The 18320-nt window shown below is 38.5% G+C and overlaps 2 protein-coding genes across 7 annotated transcripts in view; both read left to right on the top strand.

The window, feature by feature from the left end:
• Positions 1–12204, top strand: part of kdm4aa (lysine (K)-specific demethylase 4A, genome duplicate a) — a 33382-nt gene extending 21178 nt beyond the window's left edge. For all 3 annotated transcript variants that reach the window (XM_053232038.1, XM_053232037.1, XM_053232036.1), the window contains exons 19-22: positions 1387–1557; positions 5594–5713; positions 6509–6601; positions 9881–12204. In XM_053232038.1, coding sequence (XP_053088013.1) covers positions 1387–1557; positions 5594–5713; positions 6509–6601; positions 9881–10018 — 522 coding nt within the window. In that variant the 3' untranslated portion in view covers positions 10019–12204. The remainder of the gene's footprint in view (positions 1–1386; positions 1558–5593; positions 5714–6508; positions 6602–9880) is intronic.
• A 3079-nt stretch (positions 12205–15283) lies between these two features.
• Positions 15284–18320, top strand: part of st3gal3a (ST3 beta-galactoside alpha-2,3-sialyltransferase 3a) — a 52720-nt gene continuing 49683 nt past the window's right edge. The window contains exon 1 of one of the 4 annotated variants that reach the window (XM_053232040.1): positions 15284–15499. The gene's annotated coding sequence lies outside the window, so the exon portion shown is untranslated. Of the gene's footprint in view, positions 15557–18320 lie in introns of all 4 variants that reach the window. The other 3 variants (XM_053232039.1, XM_034312439.2, XM_034312444.2) reach the window with 3 other exon arrangements.

The raw sequence follows: 18320 nt of genomic DNA, 5'->3' as shown, positions 1-18320 counted from the left end.
GCTTGTGTTGTGGCTGGTTTTAATTGTAGCTATGTGGGTTTTCACTTTTTTAATTCACACAAGCTTCAATACATTGTATACCTGTTGTGAGGGTAAAGTTTAACCAAGATTAGCCAAATTATTCATGCTTACTATATCCATATAATTAGTTGTATTGTTTATTGTGCCACATTACACGTCTGACCTTGTAATGTGATCCCAGTAGGCGTTAATAATTTTCCTCCATGTTCAGTAAGCTTCATTTGTTGTGGTAATAGACTGTACAATGTTAAACCCACACTGTACTGCAAAAAATAACTACACACCAATACCTTTCTCTCTTGTACTAGTAGTATTTTTGCAAAATAACAGGCACATCTGCACACAAAGCACTTGCATTATATGTTTGTATCCTAAACTCAGTCAAATCAGTAAATATCAGGGTCCCAGTGGATCTGAAGCCTACTCTGGGAACACTGGGCGTGAGGCAGGAATACATCCTGAATGGGGTGCCAGTTCATCGCAGGGTACCATGCACACACATTCACACACTAAATTACAGTTTAGCATAGCAAATCCACCAACCAGCCTGTTTCTGGGAGGTGGAAGGAACCTGGAGAATTCTGAGGAAATTCAGACAAACACAGGGAGAACATGTGAATCTCAACACAGAGGTTAGGCTTGAACTCACATGAGTCCTATTATCTATGAGGCAAATGTTGATGATTCAGAGATACTCCTTGGTTCATAATTATGTTTATATATAACAGTTTGTTATTTAATCCGAAGACAGCATGAAATAGTACCCTAATTGCACAATCAAGCCCTAACATTCTCACACAGCATAAATAACACATGGACATGCAGTATTAGATGGCTTGCTCCTGCAAGAAGAGTTGTTTCAGTCTGATTCAGTTACTTGGGAAATGAACACCAAAAGTGCGGGGTGCATTCCAGTCGTGTTCAAGCTAGAAGGTTACCAACCATAAATACACTAAGAAATGGATATAATAAAATTGGACCAAAGAAATTATTATATACATGCTTTTGTTGTAAAAGTCACAGCTAGGATTGTATAAGACAAAGACCAAACATTATTTGTATTATTTCAGATTTGTGTGCTGTTGATAGTGAAATTTTTATATGGTAATTTATTTACATGCCAAACAAATGCTTTGCATCAAACACTGATAAAACCACATGCTTTTGTGTCATATCTGTTATCATATCATATCAAATATTATTCCACATTCCACATTCTGTCATTTGTTTTCTCAGTTAATGTCAAAGGCTGCTGGCATTTTGTACAAGTGGAGAATTGGGGCTGCTGCTAGTACTAACTTAGGTAAATGTGATATGGGTGTTAAATTGTCTAGTGAAATCTGACTCTCTCTTTTTCTCCAACAGAGGAAAAAGGAGGCCATGAGGGAAATCGGCGCAGGCCAGAGAGTGATCTGCAAGCACAAAAACGGACGCTACTACCAGTGTGATGTGGTTCAGCTGACAAAAGAGACATTTTATGAGGTCAACTTTGATGATGGCTCCTTCAGTGACAACCTCTTTCCTGAGGACATTGTGGTGAGAGAGCTTGAGTGTGGACTGACATTTTTTTACATTTCCATTTACTCATTTGCATTACATTTAACCCCTTTAACCCCTTTATCCAGAATTACATTACAGTTAAGGCACAATATAATCCAAGCTACCACTTCAGAGCAACCACAAAGACACCATTTTTAACTCAAAACAGCATAAGAACAGAAACAATTTTGAACATAGCCATTCATTTTGCTGATTTCCTTTAATGTGGAGGACACACTGCACTCTTGGCTCTCTAATATGGTTGATATTTTATGCTAAATGGGTGGTGGTCTGGGAAAATCCTTCACATGGTCAAAGGTTGACATTTGCTAATATGCATAGCTCTGAAAGATTTTCCTGAACTGAAATATGATTCCCTTTTGCATGTATCTCAACTAGAAGTAATGGTCTAGCATTTTAAAAATATATCGGGGTGGGATATGCAAGTGAATGTGGGATATGCAAGTGAACAGTACAGGTGTCAGTTCTCAAAGTTGATGTGTTGGAATCAGGAAAAATGGGCAAGCATAACGATCTGAGCGACTTTAACAAGAGCCAAATTGTGATGGCTAGACGACTGGGTCAGAGCATTTCCATAATGGCAAGCCTTGTGGGGTCTTCCGGGTATGCAGTGGTTAGTACCTACCAAAAGTGGTCCAAGGAAGGACAACCAGCAAACAGGCAACAGGCTCATGATAGAAAGGTGTCAGAACACACAGTGCATCGCAGCTTGCTGCGTATGGGGCTGCATAGCCGCAGACCAGTCAGAGTGCCCATGCTGACCCTGTTCACCGCTGAAAGTACCTACAATGGACAGGTGAGCATCAGAACTGGACCATAGAGCAATGGAAGAAGGTGCCATGGTCTGATGAATCACATTTTCTTTTACATCATGTGGACGTCGGGAGCATGTGTGTCACTTACCTGGGGATGAGATGGCACCAGGATGCATTATGGGAAGAGGGCAAGCCAGTGGAGGCAGTGTGATACTCTGGGCAATGTTCTGCTGGGAAACTTTGGCTATTCATGTCATTCATGTGGATGTTACTTTGACACGTTCCACCTACCTAAACATTGTTGCAGACCAGGTACACCCCTTCATGGCAACGGTATTCACTAATGGAAGTGACCTCTTTCAGCAGGATAATGCTCCCTGCCACACTGTAAAACTTGTTCAGGAATGATTTGAGGAACATGAAAAAGAGTTCAAGGTGATGATTTGGACTCCAAATTCCACAGATCTCAATATGATGTGCTGGACAAACAAGTCCAATCCATGGAGGCCCAACCTCGCAACTTACAGGACTTAAAGGATCTGCTCCTAATGCCTTGAGGTCTTGTGGAGTCCATGCCTCAACCCATCAGAGCTGTTTTGGTGGCACAAGCAGAACCTACACAATATTAGGAAGGTGGTTTTAATGTTATGGCTAAGCAGTGTATACACACTGTGTATACTGTGTATGTAGATTGTTTGTGTTCTTAAAGAGAAAACCTAATCAAAACCAGATTTATTGTGTCTTTTTGGCTGTTCTCCAGAATTCAGCCACAGCAACATCTGACAGTTTTTTGCAGAGGGCTACACAAGTAGCAGTTATTTTTCCACACGATTTAGGCTGTTGCAGTATGACAGTTTAGGCTGTTGCAGTATGACGATTTAGGCTGTGCCAGTACAGCAGTAATTCAAATTGCAAACAAGCTGTCATTCACAAACACCCACTAGGAAGATGTAGCTACCACTGTCTGCTACAGTCATGTAAGAGTTATTAAATATATCAAGTGAGATTCGCATAGATTCGCTGAAAAGGTGTCATTTGTATTTCATTCAGATTTGTGCAACCCCACATATCAGGGAGTTAACTAAAGTCTGGTCTAACCTCAGACATTCTGCTGGTCACAGTGTGTATGAAGCCTTTTGTTCATTTTTCTGCCCACAATCTTCGGGATCTTTAAAGTACCCATAGATTTGCTTGCGAGTTTGAGTTGATTCTGTATGTTGACGTCAGGGATGCTGATTTCTTGACTGATTTCTAGAACAGCAATGGTTTAGCAAACCAGCTAGATAATGCAGCTGAGAGTTAAAATAGAGTTTGTTTCAACTCTGTAGGACTTCTCACTGCTAGTTTGCACATTGTGACTTTAACATATTTGATATCTTAGAGCATACATTTCCAATCACTGTGCCTGAGATTGGGATTAGGTTTTGATGCCTTTGTTACCATCTTGCAGCAGTTGTTTTTTCCTCTACCTTGCAGCAGTGAGAGCAGTATGCTTCCCCTGAGGTAGAAAAGATTGCCATTTTGATATGAGGCAGTGAAATAAAGATGTATTAAGAAACAAGCTTACTGGAGAACTCTCTCACACACACACACAAACATAGAGTCTGCAATGTTTTTAGAGTGATGTACTTGTCTGAGCCAAGATAAAAATTTTGGAGAGGCAATGAGTGCAAACAAATACATATAAACTCCACCCATCTGCTCACCACGCAAGTGAGAGTTTGGAAGGGGAGTTAACTTACAGGATGTTGCACAACCAAAACTACTCAAACAACTCATGTTTGATGCTAACTAGAGCTACTGACATACATTGTGTATGGAGGTGGGACAAACGTGTCCCAAAAAAAAACTATGCAAAAAAACTCCAGATCTATCAAATTGCAAGGGGATCTCCTGTGAACAACCATCTTCATTTCATTCCACAGGTATTCAGTAGGATTTAGATCTGGGCTCTGACTGGGCCATTCCAAAATGTTGATCATCATCTTCTGAACCTGTTCCTTTGTTGACTTGAATTTGTGTTTTGGGTCATTACCAAGCTGGAAGGTGCAATTTTTCTTCAGTTGTCTAACAGAGGCCTGAAGAGAAGCAGTCCCACAGCATGATGCTGCCATCACCATGCTTCACCTTGGGTGTGATGTTCTTTGGCTGATAAGCTGTCTTGTTTTTGTGCCAAACCTATCTAACCTAACTGTTAGAATTGTGCCCAGAAAGTTCTACCTTGGTCTCATCGGACCATAACACATTTTGGCACATGGTTTGGGGTGATTTAGGTGGGTGTGGATGTTTTTTAGGTCCGTCTAGCCATCCTACCCCATAGTCTAGAGATGTGAATAATACGAGAGATTGTTGTCACATGCAGGGAGTGACCAGTGCTTGCCATATATTCCAGGAGCTCCTGTTGCCTCAGGTCTCTTGGAAGCCTCTCTAATAAGTCTTATACTTCGTAAATTTTTGAGGGACGTCCTGTTCTTGGTAATGTCACTGTGGTGCCCTGTTTTCTCCACTTGTTGATGATGGCATTCATGGTGTTCGATGGTAAATCTAATGTTTTGGGAAAACTTTTGTACCCCTCTCCTGATCGGCACCTATCAACAATCAGATCATGCTTTGTAAGCTCTGCGAGGACTATGACTTCAGCAATCAGATGAAACTAAGACAATGTCAAGAAAATCCTACAGAAACAGCTGAGCTTTATTGGCGGTTAATCAGAATGACTTAATTGTTAACAGGTGTATGACAGTTAATTTTGGTAATGAGTTTGAATCTGATTGGTTAACTCTGATTGTCTCACCTTCCCCATTATAGAAGGATGTGAACACTTGTGTTTTTTTCTCTTTTTTTTTTTTTTTCTTTTTCCCTAAAACTTTTCCACATTGAAGGTGCAGATTTAACAAGGGTCTGTAGACCTATTATATACACTGTATGTACTGTATAATTTGTCTCTACAATTGCAAGAATCTCATATAAAAAGCTCTGAAACACCACTTATGTGAGTTTTGTTTGAAGCAGGTAGTGATGAGTAAACAAAACTCTAATGCAACCAGAAAATCAAACATCTGGTTCCTTTGCTGACATGTGAAAGTAGGCGGTTCTTGACCATGTTTATTGATTAAAGATATAAGACTGCCTAGCAGAGGGTAGAAATCAGATTTGTGAGACTAACAAATGTCAAACATACACAATCAGCTGCAGTATAAGCCTGTAAGTAACTATTTGTTACGCTGGTGTTTTTAATGTAATTTGTGTGTGTGCAGAGCCGTGACTGTGCCCAGCTGGGTCCTCCACCCATGGGAGAGGTGGTGCAAGTGCGTTGGACAGACGGACTCATCTACGGAGCCAAGTTTGTTGCAGCACACGTCATTCAAATGTACCAAGTAAGTCAAAACCCCAACATGCTCTGACAGTCATGAATACAGAGCACAAAAGGTTGAGAAAATGGAAATGATGTACCTCCTTATTTACATTTGAATGGAATATGCTTACATCAGCCTAGCTCATGATGCAGTGGCTTATCTCTGTCTGTGACAAGGGATTGCTGTAGAGCCAGCTCTCTCCTCAAAGAATAATAATAATAATAATATATGCTTTAAAAGGATAATGACAAAACATGTATATATCATACTTTATACAGATATTGGATAGTGTGATTTAATACAGCATGGCTTATTATACATCTTATCATAACATTCTTGTAGATACCCCATGTACATACCCCAGGGAAACAGGGCATGGTTAAAGGTGACAAAAGATTTCTTGGGACTGAGAGCACATTAAAAATAATATAAGTTTTTAAAGAATGACGATGAATGAAGATTTTTTTTTCTTTTGTTTAAATTATTCCTTAGGGGTGTCAGTAATTTTGGCACATATTTTCAAGAGAATATACTGTTATTTTAAAGAGTAGTTCTAATGAGGAATGATAAGATAATTTTTCCTATTGTTTGAGTGGAAGATTTTAAATTATTGTAAGTAATGCTCATTTTGCCCATTTATAATTGTGAAGCACACTGTAAGTAAGGCAGAGATCAAACCATGCACAGTTGAGCAGTAGTGGATTCAGGGACAGCTGTGTGGCAGTTGTGGTCGCAGAACCTTGACTGTTCCACTGGCCCAACAGAAGGAAGATCAGGTTTTACAGATAACTAAGACTGTCATCTGTTTCGTCATAGGTGGAGTTTGAAGATGGCTCACAGCTCACAGCCAAGAGAGATGATGTCTACACATTAGACGAAGAACTGCCCAAAAGGGTGAAATCCAGACTGGTGAGCTACACGTTTAGCTGTGAAAACCACATGTGAATATCGCTCATTCTTGGGGTGATGTCAGTTCTATTTTACACATATCATCTACTTGAAGTACCACCCTAATGACTTTACTGTAGCATTGTCAGCCACCACACAACCATATATCAACTTCTGTCAAGTGAACTTAACAAGGTGGGTAAGATCATGGATGTGAGACGCACACAGGCTTAACCACTATTGAAATTTCCAACAAATCAATAGAACTGATAATGCTCCTTAGATGAACGGAGACCATCTGGTGCATTATTATATTTAGCTGAACATCCTGACCCACTTACAATGACTTTGAATTCATTTATTGTGAAATTTCTGGTACCAAGTCTGCAAAACTATAAAGTTCAAATGGAAGGGAACCTGGCTTCCTGAGCAAAATAGGTCACCAGAGAAATGTTAGTGAAAACATCACATTGCTCCTTTGTTCATGAAAACAAGAAGAAGCAGAACCTCACCACCAAAATTGACTTTTGCAAATAGCTTTCCATTTTTCTCTCATTTCCTATTCTTGAAAATTCAGTTATTTTCTAATATTGTATCAACTGCTAGAATGTTGAAAGTAATACTAATGAGCATAGATTTTGGTGGGGCAGGACGACATTAATAATGACATAGCCTCAAACAGAATTAATTCGAGAGGCTATCACAGTTAACTTATTCTATAGGCTACTATCTACCAAATCTTTAGGCTAACCCTGTAATGTGCAGTTGAGAGTCAACAACACACAGTCATCCAGCTTAGTCTAGCAGCTTGTTTCAAGGTGTTTTAGATGTACCTTGGTTCAAATGTGATACATACCCTGTGTGTGAGGCACACGCCGAAGTGCTAATATCATTAACCAGTTGCCAAGGTTTCAGCAAAAGTATATGTGTATATATATATATATTCAGCAAGGGCCACACATTATTCTTCTTTTTTTCATCTCTGCATGGGAGACAAGGTCAGCATGGTGCACACACATTTCTGATGTACGGATTATGCACTCATAATCTTCCTTTCCCTTTTCCAATTTTTGCAAAATATATCTTATTCTTATATACCTATAAAAGCTATTTTAAAGTATTTTAAACTGTCCCAATCTGGCAACCCAATTAACTGTCCTATCCTCTGCTCTTCCCCTGAGGATGGGGCAGCATGATTCGTGACCCCGTGGACCTCTGTTAGTGCTTGTTTTAGTTCCCATTTCTGACCACTAGGTGCAATAATAACTCTGTGGAAGCTAAGTGAGGGCAATGAACACACTGCCCCATGACTGTGCAACATGTAGAAAGGCAAGCAAATCATTGGAACATCAGCTTCTATCTGTCGAATAGCAGCGTTTTTAAAATCGTTGGTCACTCAAAAAAGGTAATTAGTATTTCAACGGAATTTAAAATGTGTAGAATTGTGAACTAGGACTTTAAGAAGATTAACATTTGTTGAAGGGCTGATATTTATGATGGGGCTTTTCCACCTGCCCTGTAGACGAGCTGTCACTGCGTATAATACACATAAAAACTCTTTATTATAACTGAATAATTTATCTGATATGCCTATCCTCATTTCAGCAGCGGGCCCCATACCAGAAATTTGCCAGATTGCCGAAAAAATATATTTATTGATTAATAAAATTAAATATAATATAAATGCTTTACACAGTCTTGTATCACAAAATTCCATAGAAGATCAAGTTTACATTCATTACACACTCAAATGAGTACACACAGTCATGCCTGGTGGGTGAAGCAAATATACCTGCCACATGTAAATATTAACACAATATCAGGCAATTTGCCACTTTGCATGCAAAGGCTACGTGCACATTGCAAACTCAATCCTGAGGTTTTGCTCAGCACTTTCTGCCTCAGCTGTTCATGTTTATGTATCTAACTGACCAGTGTGTGTCATTAGTGTGAGCAGTGGTCTGCCCTGAAACGACACACATGCACATAATTCCTATACTGATAACATTGCATACATGCTCCACATGTGTTAGCAACAATAATGTTATTTGGTAAATGATCTGTCACTGGAGTAGTGATAAATGGAACAAACTGAGGGACAATTTGCTCTGGAGGTCAGCTGGTAATGATTGGGGAGAAGATGAGAGACTTTTTTTTTTCTTCAAACATTCAGTATATCAGGGGTCATTAACTAGTGCACCACAGTCTGGATGCAGACCCAGCAAAGTATTTCAGACCAAACTGAGCACTTGAAAAAGTACTGTAGCAGAGCAGATAAACATGTATGGGGGAAAAAAACTGGCTATAATTCAGCAACTCTAGTCTAAACATGAACCAGCTTGATGTGGGTGTTTAGTTCTCTGTTGTGACTTATCCAATTACATATATTTATGTAGGTAAAGGATAGGTAAAGGACACTCATTAGATGGTACAATGCTAAAGACATTAGATCAGAAAGGGAGAGTTTTCACAGACCTTAATGGATTTTTTTTTATTTATCCTCTGTTCTGATTAGTAAATTGACATTATGATAGTTTTCACTGTTGACTTAAACAATGTATAAAGATGAATGGACAGAGAAGTATGCATTTATTTTCCCTGCATCAAATTTAAAACATATGTCTCATCTTTTCAGAGTCTATAGCATTAGTCAAAAGTGGTAAAGGCAACACTACGAAACAAAACTGTTGTCGCCATTCAGTCATGTTAGTTGCTTATCCAGACCTTTGTAAGCAAGGAACTTTGTTACTTGGACCTTTACAAATTTCAGTTGAATACCCTTGCAGTAGACTTTTGATATCAGTGTATTGCTCAAACTAGAGAGCGTTTATTATCAAGCACAGACGAAACACACAAATTTCACGACCTTTCATCTGGAGCCTGCTAAGTTGGAGCCAATAAACACTGAAGGCGAGATTATTAATTATAACAATGCATAATATAAACTGTGCTGTGATTTTCTGCTCACAGTTACTGCATGTTTAGCATGTATTGTCTAACCCCCTGGAAAAGGGCCCCATTAACTGCTCACAAACTGGGAAAGTTATCTCGCTGAGGACCTGGCACTTAACGATCACTCATGACAAACACAGCTAACAATTAACCACGGATGTGAGCGGGGGTGTCAGTTGATCAGTAGGGAAGATACAGGCTAAGTGGTGGGTGAAAGAAGTTGGGCAAGTAAAAAAACAGGTGGTATGTCAACGGCAACAGATGTGTCCTCTTTTAAGAACTGAAAACTGAAACTGACTATTTTGTGTGGTGTGTCTTTTTTTTTTTCTTGTGTGTGCTATCGCCCAGTCGAAGGCATCAGACATGCGTTTCGATGGCATCTTTGGAGAGAAGAAGCTGCAGGACAGCAAGAGGCAGCGGGTGATTAACTCAAGATACAGAGGCGACTACATCGAGCCGGTCATCTACCGAACCATCATGGAGTAACCAGCATCATCATCTTCTTCTTCCTCCTCACAGCACCAGCATTCATTGAGCAAAGCTCCCACACACACGTCTCACAACATGAAGTGAGAATGTTTCTTTCTGTGTGTGACATTGTATACATCTGCTTTTTTAACAAGTTTTAATCGCTCCAGGAGCTTTGCCATCACTCTGATCTCTGAAAAGCTTTTAGTGAAGGCATTTTTAAAATACACACACACACACACACACACAAAAAAAACCACACATGCCTGTGCCACATCCTTTCAGACATGATGTGGTTTTTATATCCTTACTGGAATTTGAGCCACTTATGCATACACTTTGGCCAGAAAGCATTAGAGTTTGTACTAGTTTTATACAGATCCTCATTGTTTTGTCCTGTTGTTAAGTTTGCATTAATTTATTTCCCTCCGAGTTCAGGGTGCTAATATTTGCCCATATATTTTTATCGAACGGAGGAAACATTGCCATTTTATCAACATGAACACCTCCTTTTTTTAATCCACACTGTTGTCAAATTGTACAGCTGCATTCCTGAATATGTAGATTATTTGCAACATAATGAATTTAGATTTGTTTTGTTCTTCTTGTTTTCGTTTTTTTTTTTTTTTTTAAACCAGTCTATTTATTAGATGGTGCTTTCTGAAAGTAGCCTTTGCAATATAACTGTCTGAGTTCTAACAGCGCTGGACATATGATGTAGTTTTTGTTTCCAGCTGGGAGGTTCTTTCAAAATGCCACGGATTTCTTTCCTGTTCCTCTTTCAGATCTGCTATATGACGCATTTAAAGATCTGCTTTGCACTGCTGTTCAATCAGGCGTGTTTTATGTTAATTATGTGCAGCTTTGGCAATCTTAATCATAACCCTGTTAGGCATAAGCAGATACTAAGGTTCACATATCATGCTAAATCTCTAGCCTTCATCACCACACACAATATTGTTGTGATATTTTGCATTAAAAAATACAGGTGTTTTTGTTGGCTGACATTTTAACTGTTATGGAAGCCCTGGCAGTCCCCTTGCTAAACTATTCAACCTTGTCCTGTTTGCTGAAATCAACCTTACGTACACTACCTGAATTGCACATGCTATTGGCATGTATTGCGCCATATTTTTTTTTAATCATTAAAAAAATTGGGTAACTAAAACTAGCTAGCTAGCTTGTGTTATTTTTGCTATCCATAAAAGCTTTTTTCATAGCACGCTAGCTTGTCATTGGGGCATCTAAAAAAAAATAGTGCATTAAATATGCTGGCATTAACAAGATGCTATTATTGTAATAGAAAAAGCTTACCTAAATAGCCTAGTTAACAAAATGAACGTTTGAACAGGATCCTCAAGGGTTCTTTTGTAAGGACGGCGTCAGGGGGACTGTGAGCGACAGTTCTGTCCGTGCTCCAATGAACAGAATTGTGGGATTCCCTTCTCTAAGGCCACATGCAGTGCAGTCTTTGGATTAATCAGCTAATCAAAATAAGCAAGACAGCTGTCTTTATGCTGACCTTATTTTGATTATCTAAATGGGACAGAATTCATTCTGAGAGCACAAATGCTGCCCAGCCAATACTGCCTACTCAGGCAGCTTCTTCACAAATGGAAGGCAAATAATAATAATAATAATAATCTGAATTGTCCACTATGATAATAGGGTGCCTGTTTAGTATCGTGATATATTGTATAATAATAAAGCCTGTCAGAACATGCCTAATCCCCACGCTTTAAAAAAGCTAGTTTTGCACTTCTAAGCTGTACTTTTAATAAACTGATTCCTCTAGCCAAGTTTCCGAAACAGCCACTCACTCATGAAGGCCTTTTAAAGCCTGTGATATGATGTGTAGTGTGTGTCCATAGTTAACAGCTGTCAGATATTTAAGTCCCTTTCACTCAGCAGGAAGGGACCTACATATATTACCACTTTAAAAAATGACTTATTACAAATGTTTTTTATTATTAAGAAGCCTATTTTATTGCTTTGTTTTATAATAAGTGTTCAATGTTTATATGCTGTGAGAAATAGAGTTGTATGTAGTTAATTTAAGGACTTCATGAACTGGCAGTGTATTTTCCCAGCTTGCTTCCTTAAGCTTAAGCCTCAGTCACACTGAAAACCGAGGCACTGAGATGTCTGTTCTTGTCTTTTGTAAAGATTATCAGTGTGTGTCAGTAAAATGATGTGGGCTTACACACCTCTTCTATGAGCCTTCATTTCATTTTCAGTGCATAATTCAAATGTTACTTGAAATGTAGTTTACTGGCCGATGATTGATTTAGAGCCTGAAACTTCTTAGGTTTTGGACTAGAGCTACAAGTCTAGCAAAGCTAACAAGGAAAGCCTGTAGGCACCAGGTTAACATCATGCAAACCAAATTGCATGTCTAAATAACACACTTGGCTCAAACCACACTGACTTACTGAAGAATCTCAAATAGACCAGCTCGTGTGGTTTCTCACGCTGTTAAAACTGTTAGACAATGGTAGTAACCAACAGAATCACTTTCTGCATCAGCACCACACTTGCGTAAGAGGTTCCACTCAAGGTTTAAATGCAGAATTGTACATTGGAAATTATTCAGGTGATAATATAGTTCCAGTTTGATTTGTGTATTTAATATTTTTTAATTTGGATGTATTCTATTTTAAATATATATGTATGTGTTACTAGCAATTTTTTAATCAAAGAAATATTATGCTTTTAATATAGTGAAGGTAGCAACTTATTTCAAAACTACTTGTGGATCAGTAACATGACTAAAATGTTACTAGTTTTCCAAAGGATTCATAAAATAATAGATTTTAACAAAACTCTGCGAAGCGAATTGAAAAGAATGAAAGAAACTCATTAATAACTGAATAATAGAAAAAAATGGCTGCGTTATGCTGTTGGAGCAACTTTGCTGGCATGGTTTTTGGTCCATTTCATCAGGATCACTGTTATCCTGATGAAATATGTCTGTCCTGATGGGAGTGATCTTACCTCCCAATCCACAGGGCACAAGGATTCAATGAGTGGAGTATGAACATGATGTCTGTCATATGATACAGCCTTGTGTTCACCATCATCATCAAAACATCAACTGAGGGAATGTCTTTTGGAAGAGTGTACAGTTCCAGAGAGTTGAAGAGTCTGTGCCAAGGTGCACTGAAGCTGTTCTGGCAGCTCCTGGTGGTCTTACACGTTACTGCAACACGTTATATTTTGCTTTTCGCTTTAGTTGTCCATCTGCATGTGTAACCACAGAGCAAGCTGAGCTCCAACGCACCTGGTTAAAACAGTCTAAAACAGGAGAGGCAGAAGGTAGCACAGGTGTGAGGAAGCCCTGAGACTTCAGGACCCTCCACTACACCATCAACAAACCTGAAGCTCTACTGTGGTTGCTGAAATCCACTTGTATCCACAGTGTCATCACTTCAGTCACTGCTCACAGCTCATGACCAAGATTGAGAGCTTATTTATGTTTTAGCCCCTTCTTCACCAGGAACCAAAATACTGCTGTCATCTCCCCCTCCTCATCACAAGACCCTGCAAAATGATTATTTTAGCAAGTTTAAAACATGGCACCGACATGCTAGATCACTAGAATTAATAATTTTCTAGTTAATAAAGTGAAATAAACAGATGGATTACAAGTGAGCACCCTTGGGTCAGTGCTATAATCATAAAACATCCCAAACTTAAGTGTAAGTAAAGAGCCAGGTGGGGTTTAAATCACTGGAAAATTAATGAGTACTTTTGAATCAGTGACAGCAGGACAATGACATGCAAACAAATCCAGACAGAGCAAGAGTTCACACACTCCTCCTATCAAATAACAGTACACAAGGCCCTGGCATGACAGAACAAAATATTTCTATTGTTGCTTTACGCTCAGGTGTGTATAAATATATCCACTGTAGAGACAGTGGAAGACTCGTGTGGTAAGTTCTGAGGTAAGTTCTGTGGTAAGTTTTATTGGTTGTTACTGTTCTCCGTTGAATGGAAAATCTATCATGAACAACTTGCACATTAATCTTTATACTGAAATTTGCCTTTTTTTTAAAAAAAAAAAACTTTTTTCATCAATATGTTGGTCTATTTTCACTTTGGTTACTGCAGTTCGATTACCTGATGCTAATAGTGGTGCCAGTGGGAGGTTATCAGCCCTTGCTTCATCTCTAGCTAAAGTGAGCGATGCAGCAGTGCGTTAGTCCTTTATTCTGTCCAGCTGTCTAACTTCCTTATTTGTACGCTCTGTTCAAACATATTGGGTTCCAAAGTGTCAACTTTCATGCTAATACTACCATCAACATCATTGTGCTTGTCATCTTGTAAATCGTTAACTAGCCGAGCTGATTGTCTGCCGTGACTCAGTGTAACTGCATTGCATTCTGGAATTTTGTCTCCAGCATTTGCTGTCTCCACTACTTCTAGTTTGGACTTCTCATTAATATGCCATTGAATGTTGCTGACCTGCAGGAATGTGAGTGGCAGGCATCTGGAAGGGCAACATCACTGCTTGAGGGAGTGTTGTTGGTTGGTTTGTATTCCGCGAGGGCATGGATGCCTGCCCACATGCATCAGGGGTCGTGGTTGTTGAAGCTGTTCTCTATCCGAAGTTCATAGCTGTGTTTAGCTGCTTTAATCGCCCTCTTCGGATTGGCCCTGGATAAGTTGTAGGCTTCCCGATTGCCAGATCTGAAAGCAATGTCACGTGCCTTCAGCAGGAGTCGGAAATCCTTATTCATCCAAGGCTTCTGGTTAGGGTATGTTTTAATTATTTTATGGGTGGTTACTGTGTCAACACACTTGTTAATGTGATTCAGAGCAGAACTGGTGTAAACGTCAATGTCCTTGTGGGAATCCAGTGTGGCCTGATAAGCAAAGGCGTTCCACTTTGTGCACAGGGGCATTGTCATGTTGGAGCAGGTTTGGGTCTCTAAGGTCCAGTGAAGGGAAACTGTAATGCTACAGCATACAAAGACATTCTGGACAATTGTGTGCTTTCTGCTTTGTGGCAACAGTATGGGAAAGAGCCACATATGGGTGTGATGGTCAGGTGTACACATATTTTTGGCCATATAGTGTGTACTTATATTTGAATACTCATAATTCAAAATTTTATTTTGTCCAGCTGCTGTTTAAAGCATCAGCTGGCTATGTGAAATGTGACAGATACCTCAGCTTACTTTATAAAAAAAAAAAAAAAAAAAAAAAAAAGGAAGCATGAACCCTTAACCTTTCGCGCAGTAAACCTCACATAGCCGCTTCACGACCCCGACCGCGATATTCACTGCGCATGCGCACTGATTTAACGCATGCCCACTACTGCTTAGTGGGGTACCGGATTGGGACAGGGGGTTATTGTTGTTAGGACGTGGTCTGGCTTGTGCGTATGAAGACTGAGAATACGGTGTAAAATGGAGTTGACGGCTTTTTCACAGGAACTGTGAGCGTTAAAGAGCAAGATGTGTGTGTGTGATTCACGGGGCTTTCATCTCCTGGGTGCGTTTCTGAAAATTTCCTCTGTTTTTTTTTTTTTCCTGAGGAAAATGGTGCAAGGTAAACGATAAACCCTTGCTAACATTTGTTTAACTTCCCATGTTTGTGTCGGTTATTAACAGTTTCACTTTGTCTGAAGGGGGGTTAACAAATGAACAAACGAATTAAATGAACAAACGCTTTTAAGTTGACTGGAAACGCAGAGCGGTTTGTAACGGCTGTCTGTGGCTCTACACTTACAGCAGGACGGTTAAACGGGTTAAATACCGAATAGCTGTCCGTTGGCTGTATATTGCGTAGAAGGCTTTCTTTTCTACGCTGTCTAGTGCACTTAGATAGAGAGGACGGCGTCGTTTGGTGTTCAGCCCCAGGTTTTTTTTTTTTCTGTGGGGCAGCAACGGTAGCTAAACATTAGCCACATGAAAGTGCAGTGTGTTTATTCCTGTCACATACAGCATTTATATAAACATAACTGTCAGCTCTGTGATGGCGGATTGTGTACCAGACGAACCTGTTCAGTGTGCAGATTAATATTTATAACATGGTTTAGGTTAGCTACTGAGTTTCTACTGATAGCTTTAACATACTTTATGAATTGTGTGTCAGGTACTTCAGGAGTTATTTCACCTAGCTAATAGGTGTCTTCAATTCTGCATTTTATACACACACACACACACACACATATATATATATATATGTGCATATATATACAAATATATATATATATATATATATATATATATATATATATATATATATATATATATATATATATACAAATATGCATACATTTATATATGTGTATTTATATACACACACACACACATATATATATATATATATATATATATATATATATATATATATATATATATATATATATAAATGTATGCATATTTCCTGCATTATACATATATATGGATTATATATACATACATATATATACATAGTGTAGTGACAAAAACACATTTCCTCCCCACCTTTTGGAGTTTAATAATCTTAATAAATGAACCTTTATTTCCAGATCCAACATTACTTATCAACCCCTTCATCCACACACACATCTCTGCCATTATACCATTTATCTGGGGTTGTTTTTTATTGTTATTTAAAGCATTTAAAGAAAAGCACTTCATTTTGCATAAAGGTGATCTGACTAGTTTTAGCTCATGTGACTGAACACTTTTATCCAAAGAGACTGACAGTATAGAGGAGTTAAGGTTCTGATCAGTAGGCGTGAGCACTGAGCCACCACTTCCCTGAAGGAGAAGTAAACATTTCCACTTTTAGTTCAGCTTTTTGTGCTGTTTGTTTACATGTTCAGCGATCAGGACGTTGATGTGGAAATGTTGCATGGCCAGGGTATAAAGAGGATGGTAATAATAGCGAGGTGTTAGATCAAGAGCCATCAACTGACAGATCCAGCAAACTATTTCAGCAGATTGAGCCAAGTACTTGAAAAAATACTGCAGCAGAGCATTTATTAAAATTGTGTAGCTGAAGGAAACTCATTAGACCTGACAGTAGCTACAGGGTTAGATACAGATCAGAAAAGGAAGAGTTTTAATGGTTTTTTATTTTATTTTCCCTCTCTGATTGGATTACTGGAGTGACTGCATAGCTTGTTGTAAAAAGTTGATGATGAAATCAGAATGTTAAATGAAAATTGGATAGAGAAGTGTGTTTTTCTCCCACCCTATTTAAAATAGATGTCTCAGCTGTTAAGAGTTCATAACACTAAGAGAAAAAAAAAGTGGAAGCGCAACTAGAAAACAAAGCGTAATCTTTTTTGATGGTGTAATGTTTCTTATTTATAGCTGTAAGCTAATCATTCATGGTAAAATAGTAAAATGTACCAGTTTTCACCGTTCAGTTGTGATAGTTGCTTAACACCAACTCCGAGTTACATACCCTCTGAGTTATATTTTCCACCGAGGTTTAAAAAAAACCCTGAGTTAAATACTCCCTCCCCTACCCTGAGTTCAATACCCCCCTGAGTTAAATACCCACCTGACTTAAATACCCCTGAGTTGGACCATAATGAGGAGTGGATCAATAAAGCAGGAAGTGAGGGAGAGTCAGTTTTGGCAGACACACAGGCACAGGAGATGGATATGTACTTTTAGGAATGTTCAGATGACATCTAAATTCCAACCTCAAATTAAATGTCATATGTCAGTGACAGAGGGATTATTTTTGAAAGAAAGTAAGCAATTGGAAATTAGAAACTTCTATTTAACAAAGAAAACATGCTGAAATCTCGGTTGTGACGAGTGAAATACTCCAAATGAAACGTGTACCTCTGCTTCAGCACTGACAAAAATAGTTAAATGTTTAATAGACCTGTTTCTGTAGTTGTACAGTGTACATACCCCAATGTATCCCCTAAAATAACATAAACATTTTATAAAATATTTATTTTTGTCATTTGAAGTGTTAAAACTGATTAATGAGTCTTTAATAATATGTGCAGTAGGGGGTTAAATTAAAAAAAAAAAAATCTGTATGTATTTAATGTACATATTTTTGAGAAGATGAATTATAAATGTGTATAAACTGGCCTTCTTTTATTTCTTTACTTTTTTGTTGTTGACCTTCAAATGTAACGAGGAAAACTACTCGGTGGTGAGATGACTGATTCATTTGAGCAGTAATATTTTGTTAGCCAAATGAGTAAAATAATTTTTCACCGTTTCTTTTTCAGGCTTTCTGTAATTCTTTGGACTTATTATATAGACATCAATAAGTTTCTACATTACCATAATATCTGAACGTTGTAGTAGCATTCGTACTTAAAAACGTTCAGCTGAAATATAGGCTACTG

This window comes from Pangasianodon hypophthalmus, chromosome 2, assembly GCF_027358585.1.
Source record: "Pangasianodon hypophthalmus isolate fPanHyp1 chromosome 2, fPanHyp1.pri, whole genome shotgun sequence".
In the NCBI taxonomy this organism is placed as follows: domain Eukaryota; kingdom Metazoa; phylum Chordata; class Actinopteri; order Siluriformes; family Pangasiidae; genus Pangasianodon; species Pangasianodon hypophthalmus.
Note: the sequence above shows the minus strand (reverse complement) of the source record. Positions and strands in the feature narration are given on the sequence as shown.